Genomic DNA, 12,349 nt, shown 5'->3' with positions numbered 1-12,349 from the left:
GGCAGAAGCTGGGACGAGTAACAGGCGCTCACTCTGTAACAGGCGCTCACTCTGTTACGCGGCACTCGGGATTTGACCCGCCAAATTGCCGACCTTCTGATCGACAAGCTCAACGTCCTAACCCACTGAGCCACCGCGTCCCTATAGTTGCCTACCCACCTGCATTATACCCTTTGACCACATCAGGATTTGCAGGAAGGGCAAATAACAAGACAGCTTCTGCATTTTATCAAAGATCAGGATCGTGCAAACTACAATATTTCCCTGAGGCATTTTGTGGAAGTGAAAGTTGGACTTTGAAGAAGCAGGATAGGAAGAGTTTTTGGCACCTTAGAATTCTGGTGTTGGAGAAGACTGCTGACAATGTCATGGACAGCTGAGAAAACTGGTGGATCGTTGAATAGATTCTACTCAGGGCACAAAGGATCAGCCTCATATGATCTTATTTCAGACCCATTAACAGAACAGCTTTAACAGAATAACAGAGTTGGAAGGGCCCTTGGAGGTTTTCTAGTTTAGCCCCCTGCTCAGGTAGGAAACTCTGTACCATTTCAGATAAGTGGTTGGCCAATCTCTTCTTTAAAACCTCCAGTGTTGGAGTACCCACAATTTCTGGAGGCAAGTTGTTTTTCTGTTAGGAAATTTCTCCTTAGTTCTAGGTTGCTTCTCTCCTTGATTAGTTTACATCCATAGCTTCTTGACCTGCCTTCAGGTGCGTTGGAGAACAATGTCAATGCTGCTAACATTGGATGTTTCTGCTCTGACAACGGATGAAAATGCAGCCATTTTCTCTTCTCCTTTAACATGCTTTTCTTTACTTATAGAATTCAGGTGCAGCGGGGGTGGGGTGGGGATGTAAGCTCAGTAAGCCATAATAATAATAATAATAATAATAATAATAATAATAATAATAATAACGCTGCCGTGGGAACAAGGACCAGCTGATAATGTTTTGACGAGCTGAGGAGAAAGCCCAATGCTTGAAGCTAATTGGGGAATGTGTTTTATGGCAATTTATTGGGGGTGGGAATTGTACTTTGTTCCTTTGTATCAGGGGGAAGGGAATTTAGTTTTTGGGTTCAACTATGTAGTCCGATACTTTGTTTCTCAAATAAATGTTCTTTAACGAAGAATTTTGCTTCAAAGTTCTTTTGATGGGTTTCATCTGTCGGAATCATACCAAACAGGTTGACTCCCTCTTCTTTGTGACAGCCCCTTAGATATTGTAACACGGCTGTATGTCACTCCTAGTCCTTCTTTTCATTAAACTAGACCAGGCATGTCAAACTCACAATGTCATGTGACGTTGCGTGACATATCAGAGCTTTTTTCCCCATTGCCGGCAATGGGGTGGGCGCAGTTCCCTTGTGATGCGTCTGGCCCGCGGGCTGGCAGTTTGACACCCCTGAACTAGGTTCCCTCGCCCATGCGTGCTAGTCGTTTCCGACTCTAGGGATTGGTGCTCATCTCCGTTTCAAAGCCGAAGAGCCAGCGCTTGTCCGAGTACGTCTCCATGGTCATGTGGCCGGCATGACTAGATGCCAAAGGCGCACGGAGCGCTGTTACCTTCCCACCGGAGTGGTCCCTATTTTTCTACTTGCATTTTTTACGTGCTTTCGAACCGCTAGGTTGGCAGAAGCTGGGACGAGTAACAGGCGCTCACTCTGTTACGCGGCACTCGGGATTCGACCCGCCAAACTGCCAACCTTCTGATCGACAAGCTCAGCGTCCTAAACCACTGAGCCACAGCGTCCCTTATGTTCCCCTTGAACTAAACATACCCAATTCCTTTAACATTCTTTATATATTTTAGCCTCCAGTCCCCTAATCATCTTTGTTGCTCTTCTCTGCACTTTCTAATGTCTCAACATCTTTTTTTATATTGTGGCAATCAAAACTGGATGCAATATTCAAAGTGTGGTCTTACAAGGCATTATAACGTGGTATTGGAGTTCACATGATCTTGATTCTATCCTATTATTACAGCCTGAGACTGCCTTGTTTTTTTTGGCAACAAATTGTCAATTTGTTATTTCCTATAAATCTAAAAGGGACACGGTGGCTCAGTAGGTTAGGACGCTGAGCTTGTCAATCAGAAGGTCGGCAGTTTGGCAGGTCGAATCCCGAGTGCCGCGTAGCAGAGTGAGCACCTGTTACTTGTCCCAGCTTCTGCCAACCTAGCAGTTCGAAAGCACGTAAAAATGCAAGTAGAAAAATAGGGACCACTCCGGTGGGAAGGTAACAGCGTTCCGTGCGCCTTTGGCATCTAGTCATGCCGGCCACATGACCACGGAGACGTCCTTGGACAAGCGCTGGCTCTTCGGTTTTGAAACGGAGATGAGCACCGGTCCCTAGAGTCGGAAACGACTAGCACGCATGTGCGGGGGAACCTTTACCTTTACCTTTTTATAAATCTAAATAATTGTCTTCTAGTTATGATTATTCAACCTTTGTTCCCTCAGTAGTAAAAGCCAAAGAAATTTGGGAATTCTGGGTTTTTGTAAGCCTGGCAACGTCTGGCAACAGCTAGATCACAGAAAAATACAAAAGATAGGAAGCTGCAAGGCAAATATAATTTTATTTTATTGTTGAAAATTAGAAAAGAATTCAACCTTGGGAAATTAGGTTTTTATTTACTGCCAGGTCAGTGTGGTTCCATTCCATTGAATCTCACATTTTGAATAGCGATGGTCAATCTGACATCAGAAAAGAGAGTAAAAAAAGAACCACTCTCCATCCAACTGCATTCGTGATCTTTCAGTTAAAAAGTTCCCTTCCTCCTGCCCTCTTGCTTGCAATTATATAGTGACACGTTAGGCAGATCAATATGCTATTTGTTATTTCACTGTGCCAAGAGCCTTTACAGAAAAGTAACTGCATTAACCATGCTCCTGCAACGATGCGACGCAATGCCATATATGGAGTATTATTTCAGAGTCACACTTCCTACTACATCGTATTACAAATCCTCTGAATGGCATTGCTTTTCTACACCAGCAAGCTGCTAGACATACAAACTTTTTATCGTTAGGGCCTGTGGTTGTTCCAGACGATAGACGAGGCTGTCCTGTATCCCAATTTCTTAATATGCGTATGGCCCCACTTTTTGAGGATGTTTAGATCAGAAATTCCCACTATATTCAGCGGAACGTCCTCCAACAACACATAAATTGCGACGAAAGAAAGAACGGCTTAAAAGGAGGACACAGCAATGCAATCCTAAAACACATAAAGAAATAGGCCTAGTTTAAGTGCTAAGGAGATGGTGGGGGAGGGAGGGAGGAAGGGAGGATGATAGATGGATAGATGGATGGATGGATGGATGGATAGACAGACAGATAGACAGACAAACATTTTAACTTTAACATTTTAATTCTTATATACTATATTTTGATGCCCCTCCGAGGGAGCTGGGCAGTTCAGAAATGCAAAATGTAAATAAAAAAAATTAATAAAAAAGAGGAAAGAAGGAAAAAGGGAAGGAAGGAGGGAGGGAAGGAAGGAAAGAAAGAAAAAAAGAAAGAGAAAGAGAGAGAGAGAGAGAGAGAGAGAAACATTTTAACTGTAACATTTTAATTCTTACTGTTTTATATTTTCATGCCCCTGTTTGAAGGAGCTTGGCAGTTCAGAAATGCAAAATGTAAAGAAATTAAAAATAAAAAAGAAGAAAAAGATGGAAGGAGGGAAAGAGACAAAGGGAAAGAGGAATGGGGAAAGAAAGAAAGAAAGAAAAGAGAAAGAAAGAAAGAAAGAAAGAAAGAAAGAAAGAAAGAAAGAAAGAAAGAAAGAAAGAAAGAAAGAAAGAAAGAAAGAAAGAAAGAAAGAAAGAAAGAAAGAAAGAAAGAAAAGAAAAAAGGGAAGGGAAGGAAAGGAAGAAAGAGAAAGAAAGAGAAAGAAAGAAAGAAAGAAAGAAAGAAAGAAAGAAAGAAAGAAAGAAAGAGAAAGAAAGAAAGAGAAAGAAAGAAAGAAAGAAAGAAAGAAGAAAGAAAGAAAGAAAGAAAGAAAGAAAGAAAGAAAGAAAGAAAGAAAGAAAGAAAGAAAGAAAGAAAGAAAGAAGGAAAGAAGGAAAGAAAGAAAGAAAGTTAGTTCTGTCTTGGAAACTCCCAGAATTGTCTAACAATTGGCCAAGGAACATCCTTGCTAGGAATTCTGGGTACTGTAGTTTCAATCTGGATCTGAGGCTGGGGAAGGCTTCTCCCATTTCAACCTGCCCACCTGCCCTCTTCCTGCTGCATTGCTGGATGTTTTTTTTTTCTTTTTTTAAAAAAATACAAGGTGCAGCATCAAATCCCACGAGATCTGGGGCATCAGCTTCCATCTCTCGTCTCAGTTTTTCCCCAAAAAACATTTCTGGGCAAATGAATGAAGACGTTACTACGCTGTGCTATCAAGACCAAAAGGGCTTTCTTTTGCTAATACAGGTCCCTTTTTTGCAAACATTTTGAACACGTAAAATCCTACTGGAAAATTTTTTTTAAAAAGCTATTTTGCATGTCAGTGTGGTTCACCAACCGACTTAAAAAGAGTTTATAGCAACATCAAAAAGCTGGTCTTTCTTCTTATATGAAATCATCACTGGGCAGGGGGTTTGAACTAAAAGACCTCCAAGGTCCCTTCCACCCCTATGGTTTTGTAAATAATAATAATAATAATAATAACCCATCTATGAAATGTTTTTCTCCTAAGGCTTGGAGCCCTTGGGTGCTACTTTTTAATGTAGCATGGGGGTGTGCGGGAGGAGTGTGAAAATACTCCACTTGATTTGTCTTTAAATTTAATTACAATCAAGTTTAGATCATAGCTGGACCACGCAGCTTAATTTAGGGATTGATCAGCGAAAAACAATTTGGAATGCCAATGTGGCATCTGCCTATAAAGCAGTTGTGTCTTTTCTTGCAACAAGGCAATCGCCTCCCAGCTGGCACAGGGTCCTATGAAGATAAAAACAGCTTTCAGTCAATACAGAGAACTGCTGTGTTCATACTCTCAAACATGGCCCCTTTATGACTTGTGGACTTCAACTCCCAAAATACCTCAGCCTGGCTGCCTGGCTTGCCTGGCTGAGGAATTCTGGGAGTTGAAGTCCACAAGTCATAAAAGGGCCAAGTTTGAAGACTCCCTGGTCTTAAACGCTCCGACTCGGAATCCCTGCACAGCCCTTTCACACTTATTTCCTAGTAAATTTTTCACTTGTTTTCTGCTTTTGCTGTATTTAAAAAAAATAAAAAAATCCCGGGTAATAAAAGTTGGAACCTGTCAGCGCCCATATAATAATATCGAAGGCTTTCAGAGATCGTTGTGTCTCTCCGGCTGTTCACAAACCAAGCTTTTGTCGTCTGAGGTTCAGAAAATATTTTCCTACGGTTAAATAAGGTTAAAAATGGCTACTCCGTGGCTGCGTGAGTTTTCTGGTGTTCATACAATTCTGATTTTCGGCCGAAGCTTTTCCCGCAGTACGAGCAGGTGTTCTTGTGGACCCGTTCGTGCAGTATCAGGTGGGACCCAGACATGAAGGATTTCCCACAGTGCAAGCATTTGAACGTGTCTTGCCCTCGATGGACCATCTGGTGCATTTTGAGACAGGTGTAAGAGGAGAACTTATCCCCGCAGGTTGTGCAGATGTACATCTCTCCGGTGTGAGTTTTCTGGTGCTTAAGGCAGTCCGTCCGCCGAATGTAGCACTTCCCGCAGTCGGAACACATGAAACATTTGTCTTCGTCGGCGCCGAGCCTCTCTTTGGGAATCCAGCCGAAGTTTTTCCCACAGTGGGAGCAGAGGTGGGAGGACTGCCCTGCGCGGATTCTCTGTTTTTCTCCGCAGTGGGAGCAGGTGTAGAGTTTCTCGGCCACGTGGGTCCTCTCATGGGTCAAGAGATCTGAGCTACTCCCGAAGGTCTGGCTGCAATGCCAACACTTGTAACGCTTCTCCTTCGGGTCAGGTTTGTCGCATGCCTCAAGGTGGGAACTTTGGCTGAGCCCCCCTGCATGGTATTTCCCCCTGGTGTTGGGGAAGGAGGATTCGTCAGCCGCTTGGAAGAACCCTTCTGAGTCGGACAGCTGCTCTGCTCCAGCCTCGTTTTTGCTTCGGTCTTGCTGCTCTGCTGCATGTGGACTCCCACCAGGTTTACCCGGAGCCAGGATGTAATTCTCTCTAGCAGATCCCAGCGATGTCCTCTGTAGCTCAGGCCAACCATCGACTGTGGGGGGAGGAGGCAAAAATCAGACAATCTAGCTAGTATTCAAAGTTGATGTCAAGTTTCCGACTATGGACTTTTCAAGTGACTCTGAGGCATTGTTTACCTTAAAAGTCCTTTATTCAGCCTAATACACCGGCAAATGCTTGCTCGAAGGAAGCTGGAATCTGAAATCTCCGCCCTCTTGCACAATATATTAAAACACAATTCTCCGCCTTTCTAATGTTGTCATTAATCATATTCTCCAATTAATTTAAAGAATCAGTTTCCCTTCCGTTAGAAACTGCTGCCAAGTTCTTATCTTCTTTAATTAGAGATGGCCTTGAAGGTACAATCCTCCTCTTCCCCACTCCCAACCTTAACTCAATCTCTTAAAGCAATACACAGGTTTAACATATGAAATGGCTACTTCTTCATCTCTTGTCAAGCAATAACATTCGATGTTAGCAGCGTTGACAGTTTATTTTAAAGATCTGAAACCTTGCATTACAAAACAGCATAATCCTCCACTAACCACACTTGTTTTCCAGATCAGGGATATTTCTTGGCAATAAAATACAGTATCTTTGTTTTTTCCTATGAGGCTTCCTACTTCTTTGGCGAGGCCACTGCAGCAGGAGTCAGCCATCCTATTTTGTAGGATACCTACTCATACTTTCTCCATTTAACATTCTCTTTAAGGGGTGGCAGCACCAAAAGGTTTAAGGCAGGGGTGGGCCACCTTGGCTCTTTTATGACTCGTGGACTTCAACTCCCAGAATTCCTGAGCCAGCCACGCTGAGGGGAAAGGGAGAGGTTTCCAAGCTGAGCCATGCTGGCTCAGGAATTCTGGGAGTTGAAGTCCACGAGTCGTAAGAGAGCCAAGGTGGCCTACCTCTGGTTTAAAGGGAGGAGCCATAACATAACCCACCTTAAAGTTGCTGAGTTGAGAAACTCGTCACTAGAGAATGTTGAAGGTGCTATTACTTGTTGGTATCGGCCACTGGAGACACACAGCTTAAGGCTCTTGTGCAGAAGAGGCCAAAGAGACCCCTAATATTTGATCTCTTAGGCGCTCAAAGTGACTTACCCGATGTGCCTGCATCCCCTCCAGCTTCCTGCTTGGCTTCTTTACAAAGTTGTGCCTTCACCATTTCTGAGAGAGCTTGGTTTCCTTTGGGGGGCTTTTCAGATTCCTCCTCCATCATCCCCATCATCTGGAGCAGCAAAGACAATGCGACAGAAGAGCAGCAAAGATAATTAGGGGACTGGAGGCTAAAACATATAAGGAACGGTTGCTGGAATTGGGTAAAGGTAAAGGTTCCCCCGCACATACGTGCTAATCGTTTCCGACTCTAGGGGCCGGTGCTCATCTCCGTTTCAAAGCCGAAGAGCCAGCGCTTGTCCGAGGATGTCTCCGTGGTCATGTGGCCGGCATGACTAGACGCCAAAGGCGCACGGAACGCTGTTACCTTCCCACCGTTGTGGTCCCTATTTTTCTACTTGTATTTTTACGTGCTTTCGAACTGCTAGGTTGGCAGAAGCTGGGACGAGTAACAGGCGCTCACTCTGTTACAGGGCACTCGGGATTCGACCCGCCAAACTGTCGACCTTCTGATCAACAAGCTCAGCGTCCTGACCCACTGAGCCACCGCGTCCCTTTTGGAATTGGGTACATCTAGTCTAATGAAGAGAAGGACGAGGGGGGACATGATAGCCGTGTTCCAGTATCTCAAGGGCTGCCCCAAAGAAGAGGGAGTCAAGCTATTCTCCAAAGCGCCTGAAGGCAGGATAAGAAGCAACAGATGGAAACTAACCAAAGAGCGGAGAAATTTCCTGACAGCCAGAACAATTAACCAGTGGAACAACCTGCCTCCAGAGGCTGTGAATGCTCCAACACTGGAAGTTTTTAAGAAGAGACTGGACAGCCATTTGTCTGAAATGGTACAGGGTTTCTTGCCTGAGCAGGGGGTTGGACTAGATGACCTCCAAGGTCCCTTCCAACTTTATTACTATTACTATGGGGGTGGGGTGGGGTGGGGAGAATAAACTCATTTCACGGACTTATAACTGCAAAATGTCTACGGAGATTCTCAGTCATCAAGGTCAGTTATTCCAAAGATGTTTTTTGACAAGGCAACTGGACTTTCTTGTTTTACTTTGAAGAAAAATTGCTAAGTATTTCAGAGTAGTTTAAAGCAATGTAGCTCTACCATGCTTTAAATTGTGGGGACTTCCAATTCCCAAAATCTCTAGCCAGCATGCTGGCTGGGGAATGCTGGGAATTGTAGTCCACTTATCTTTGCCAAAATTGAGAAACAGTGGCTGAAAGGATTAAACACCATGGACACCCAAGAACCACAAAAGAGAAGCCTGGTTGGGTCCGTAATTTTCACAGGTACGAGGTCACTTATTTCATTTTACTTTAGCCTTTTTTTTGTACTCTTATTCCACGAATTGGGGCTTAATGCAACCTCTGACTAAACCTCTAATTCCAAATTAAATCAGACTGACACGATCAACTTTAAAATAACAGGCAGTGGAAATCACTGGCAGATTACACCCAGGAAAGATTCCCCAAAAGATCTGTGCTTTTGCACTATACTTTCAGGATCTAAGGCAGGGGTGTCAACCGCGGGCCGGTTGCATCGTACGGAGGACGCACCCACCTCAGATCCGGCAATGCAAAAAAAAAAGTCGCGACACGTTGCGTGATGCGGTGAGTTTGATCCCCGTGATCTAAGGATTAAAGTTAGGTCAGCTAAGACTGCAGTCACATTCACGCAGGAGATTTTATGCGTCGCCCTCTCAACAATGGACAAGGTTGCCATTGTCCAAAGAGACTCACCTGCTTGCTCCAGCCTTTGACCTCCTGTTGCCTCACAAGGAAATCCTCTGCCAGGGACACAGCCTGGGCGCAGGTCCTTGGACCGTTTTTTTTCAGCCAGTTCTGCATATCCCAAGGCAGGATGGTCAAGAACTGCTCCAGTGTCACTAAATCCAGGATCTGATCCTTGGTGTGTTGCTCCGGCTTCAGCCACTCGTGGCAAAGTTCTTCGAGATGCTTGCAGAGTTTGCGAGGCCCCTCAGCTTCTTGGTAACACAGCTCCCGGAATTGCCGGCGCTGATTCTCCAGCCTGGCTCCAGGCCTGTTCACCACCCCCTTCTGCCCCTTCCCATCGGATGCAACTTCCGGAGAACTCTCATAGTCCCGCTGGGCTTCAACGGACAGATGTGGCTGGGCCTGAGCCATCCAAACTCCTCTGGGACAGTTGCTGGCATCCCTCATCCTCTGAGAGAGCACCTGAGTGGCTTTAGAGTCATTCCAGGCCGGTGAAGGGCTTTCTCCACCGGAATCGGGAGCCTGCAGCGTCTTCAGAAACTCTTGCAGTTGGGCATCCCAATTTCCAGATGGTCCTTCCTCTGGCTCTTGTTTCACCTGATGGATAAACTCCTGCTTGATCTTCTCAGTTTCTGGGAAATCTTCTCTTTTCCTTCCTTCTCCAGTCTGAAGGCCTGAAGAACACTGCGCTTCCATTTTTATTTCTGGATCTACATTTTCTTTTAGGAGACACTTGGTTGCCTCTGTTTTATGTGCGACGGCCATTTCCTCCTCAGCAACGAGCTTTATTTTATTGCCTGTTTCTCTTTTTCACTGTCAATCCTTGAGAGAAGCACTGCAGACGTCCTTCTTAGATCCTTCCAGTATCAACAGCCTAAAAGAATCATTCAACAACACTGCTTGGAAGGAAAGCAGCGAAGCATCAAGAATTTCTAATTGCCGTCTTTTGAGAGAACAGAACTTCCTCTTGCTCCTGCACCGAAAAATAGAAAATGACAGGGCTAGAAAGATATCCCAACCATTGCAAGCAAATACATAGATACACAAACATTTTTGTTGCAATTACTCAAGAATGGGAAGCGACTCTACTTTCCAAAACTTCTGGGGATCTCTTATGAAGAGATGGTGCTCCTGGATGCCTTATACACTTGGAAATAGTAGGATTGGGGGCTTGGGAGTGAAAAATGGGAGTGGAGAGATTTGCTTTCATTTATAGCAGACATGTCAAACACAAGGCCGGATCCGGCCCGCGAAGTGGTTTCATGTGGCCCGCGAAGCCATCCTGGAAACAGTGAGGGAATGGCCCCCACTGCCTTGGCCCTGGCCCAGAGACCCTCCTTCTGCCAGAGACCCTCAGATCTGTCCCACTCCTACCCAGGCCCCCATAGGCACCCTTGATGTGAACGATGTAGAGCTGGCCACGCCCACCCAGTAGGCCATACGCACTCTAGCCACGCCCACCCAGTAGGCCACGCCCACCCCGGCCATACCTATCCGGCCCCCTGAGGGCAACCGCAATGCTGATGCGGCCCTCAATGAAATTGAGTTTGACACCCCTGATATAGTGTATATACTTCAATGTTTCTCAACCACAGAAGGCGGGCTGGAGAATTTGAGGGGATTTCACATTCCTGCAGTTGAGGAACACTAAACTGGGGGGCAGCTTGAGTGACACCTCTAATGGAACATTCTACTAAGCATATGCTTCTCAGGCACGCTGGCTGGGGAATTCTGGGAATTGAAATCCAGAAGCCTGAAAGCGGAGGCGAATTCTGGGAATGGAAGTCCAGAAGCCTGAAAGTTAAGGTCGAGAAACACCGTTTATTAGATACAGCAAAGATCTGCTCTATTACATTCATGACAGGAAGAGGTCACCTTAATTTCCTATCTGGAGAGTGTTAAAGAAACCCCCTCTCTTTTTTTCCCTTTTCCCAACCAGTTAAGACTCATTATTTTATAGAGTTTGGAGGATACTTTACAGCTAAACTCCCCTTTCCTCCCTCCCTCCCTCCCTCCCTCCAGGAAAGTGTTTCTTTCACCTCTGGTTTTCCAGATCAAGATAAAAAGGTAAAGGTTCCCCCGCACATGTGTGCTAGTCACTTCCAACTCTAGGGGCCGGTGCTCATCTCCGTTTCAAAGCCGAAGAGCCAGCGCTTGTCCGAGGACGTCTCCGTGGCCATGTGGCCGACATGACTAGACGCCAAAGGCGCACGGAACGCTGTTACCTTCCCACCGTAGTGGTCCCTATTTTTCTACTTGCATTTTTACGTGCTTTCGAACTGCTAGGTTGGCAGAAGCTGGGACGAGTAACAGGCGCTTACTCTGTTACGCGGCACTTGGGATTCGACCCGCCAAACTGCCGACCTTCTGATCGACAAGCTCAGCGCCCTAACCCACTGAGCCACCGCGTCCCTCAGATCAGATTTTTTTTTTAGATCAAGATAACAAAGCAAAAAAAAAAAATTACCCGATAGCTCAGGGGTCTTCAAACTTGGCCCTTTCATGACTTATAAACTTCAACTCCCAGAATTCCTCAGCCTGCATGCCTGGCTGAGGAATTCTGGGAGTTGAAGTCCACAAGTCATAAAAGGGCCAGGTTTGAAGACCCCTGCGATAGCTGAACCTGCCTTCCTAGGATCCTGGGGTTGAACGATTTAAAAAAAAATGCTAATTTTCACCCTTTATGCCCCTTGCATAAAAAGCTTTTATGGAAGAGAAGAGCTGGGGAAAACAAAAAGAGGATTATTGTCTGTTGAGGTCTCTGAATTATGCCTTATGGCTCACACTTCTTTTGCCCGACCCAAAAAAAGAGAAGTTCGTCAGACATGGTTTGTGTGGGAAACACAAAACCTGGACTTTGAAATGTTTACCTGTGTCTAAATGGGTAAAATTGGTGGGAAAATAATTAATTATTATCCTATCGGGCTTGCCCAGAACCCAGCCTGAAAACTTGGACGGCGGCAAAGAGACGCGAAACCCTCGCGACTCTCGTTTCCGTAGCCCAGCTCTCTCGCAGAGGCCTACTACGACGGCCGTGACGCGTGTAGCCGTTCCCCACAACCCGGTTGCCTCGCTTCCTTTACCTGCCCTTTCTTCTTCGGCCCTCCTCGGCAGCGACTCGCGGGCTCCGCAGCAAACAGGAAGGAGCTTTCCTCGGCCATCTATGAGGCTCCTCTAGGAGTGCCGGCTCTATGGCTTTAACTCTTTTATGGCCAGGGAAACGGGCTGGCGGAAGTCTTTGAGAGACCAGGATGACCGGGAAATGCTGGGAGTTGAAGTCCACACATCTTAAAGTCGCCACGTTAAAACAAACAAACAAACAAACAAACAAAACA

The 12,349-nt window shown here is 45.6% G+C and overlaps 1 protein-coding gene across 2 annotated transcripts; it reads right to left on the bottom strand.

Moving 5' to 3' along the window:
* Positions 1-2,565: 2,565 nt before the first annotated feature.
* LOC308662483 (zinc finger and SCAN domain-containing protein 26-like) lies at positions 2,566-12,172 on the bottom strand. Of its 2 annotated transcripts, none has more exons than XM_081318343.1 (4): positions 12,098-12,172; positions 9,021-9,987; positions 7,263-7,389; positions 2,566-6,196 (listed from the first exon to the last, which is right to left on the bottom strand). In XM_081318343.1, exons 2-4 carry the CDS (start codon positions 9,777-9,779, stop codon positions 5,385-5,387), a joined length of 1,698 nt encoding a protein of 565 aa, XP_081174469.1. In that variant the 5' UTR covers positions 9,780-9,987; positions 12,098-12,172; the 3' UTR covers positions 2,566-5,384. The 2 variants fall into 2 exon arrangements, with proteins under 2 accessions (XP_081174469.1, XP_081174470.1); XM_081318344.1 differs by lacking the exon at positions 12,098-12,172 and adding an exon at positions 11,865-12,048.
* Between the last annotated feature and the right edge of the window lie 177 nt (positions 12,173-12,349).

Source organism: Vipera berus (genome assembly GCF_964194415.1).
Source record: "Vipera berus genome assembly, chromosome: 2".
Classification (NCBI taxonomy): Eukaryota; Metazoa; Chordata; class Lepidosauria; order Squamata; family Viperidae; genus Vipera; species Vipera berus.
This window is presented reverse-complemented; position numbering and strand designations above follow the sequence as displayed.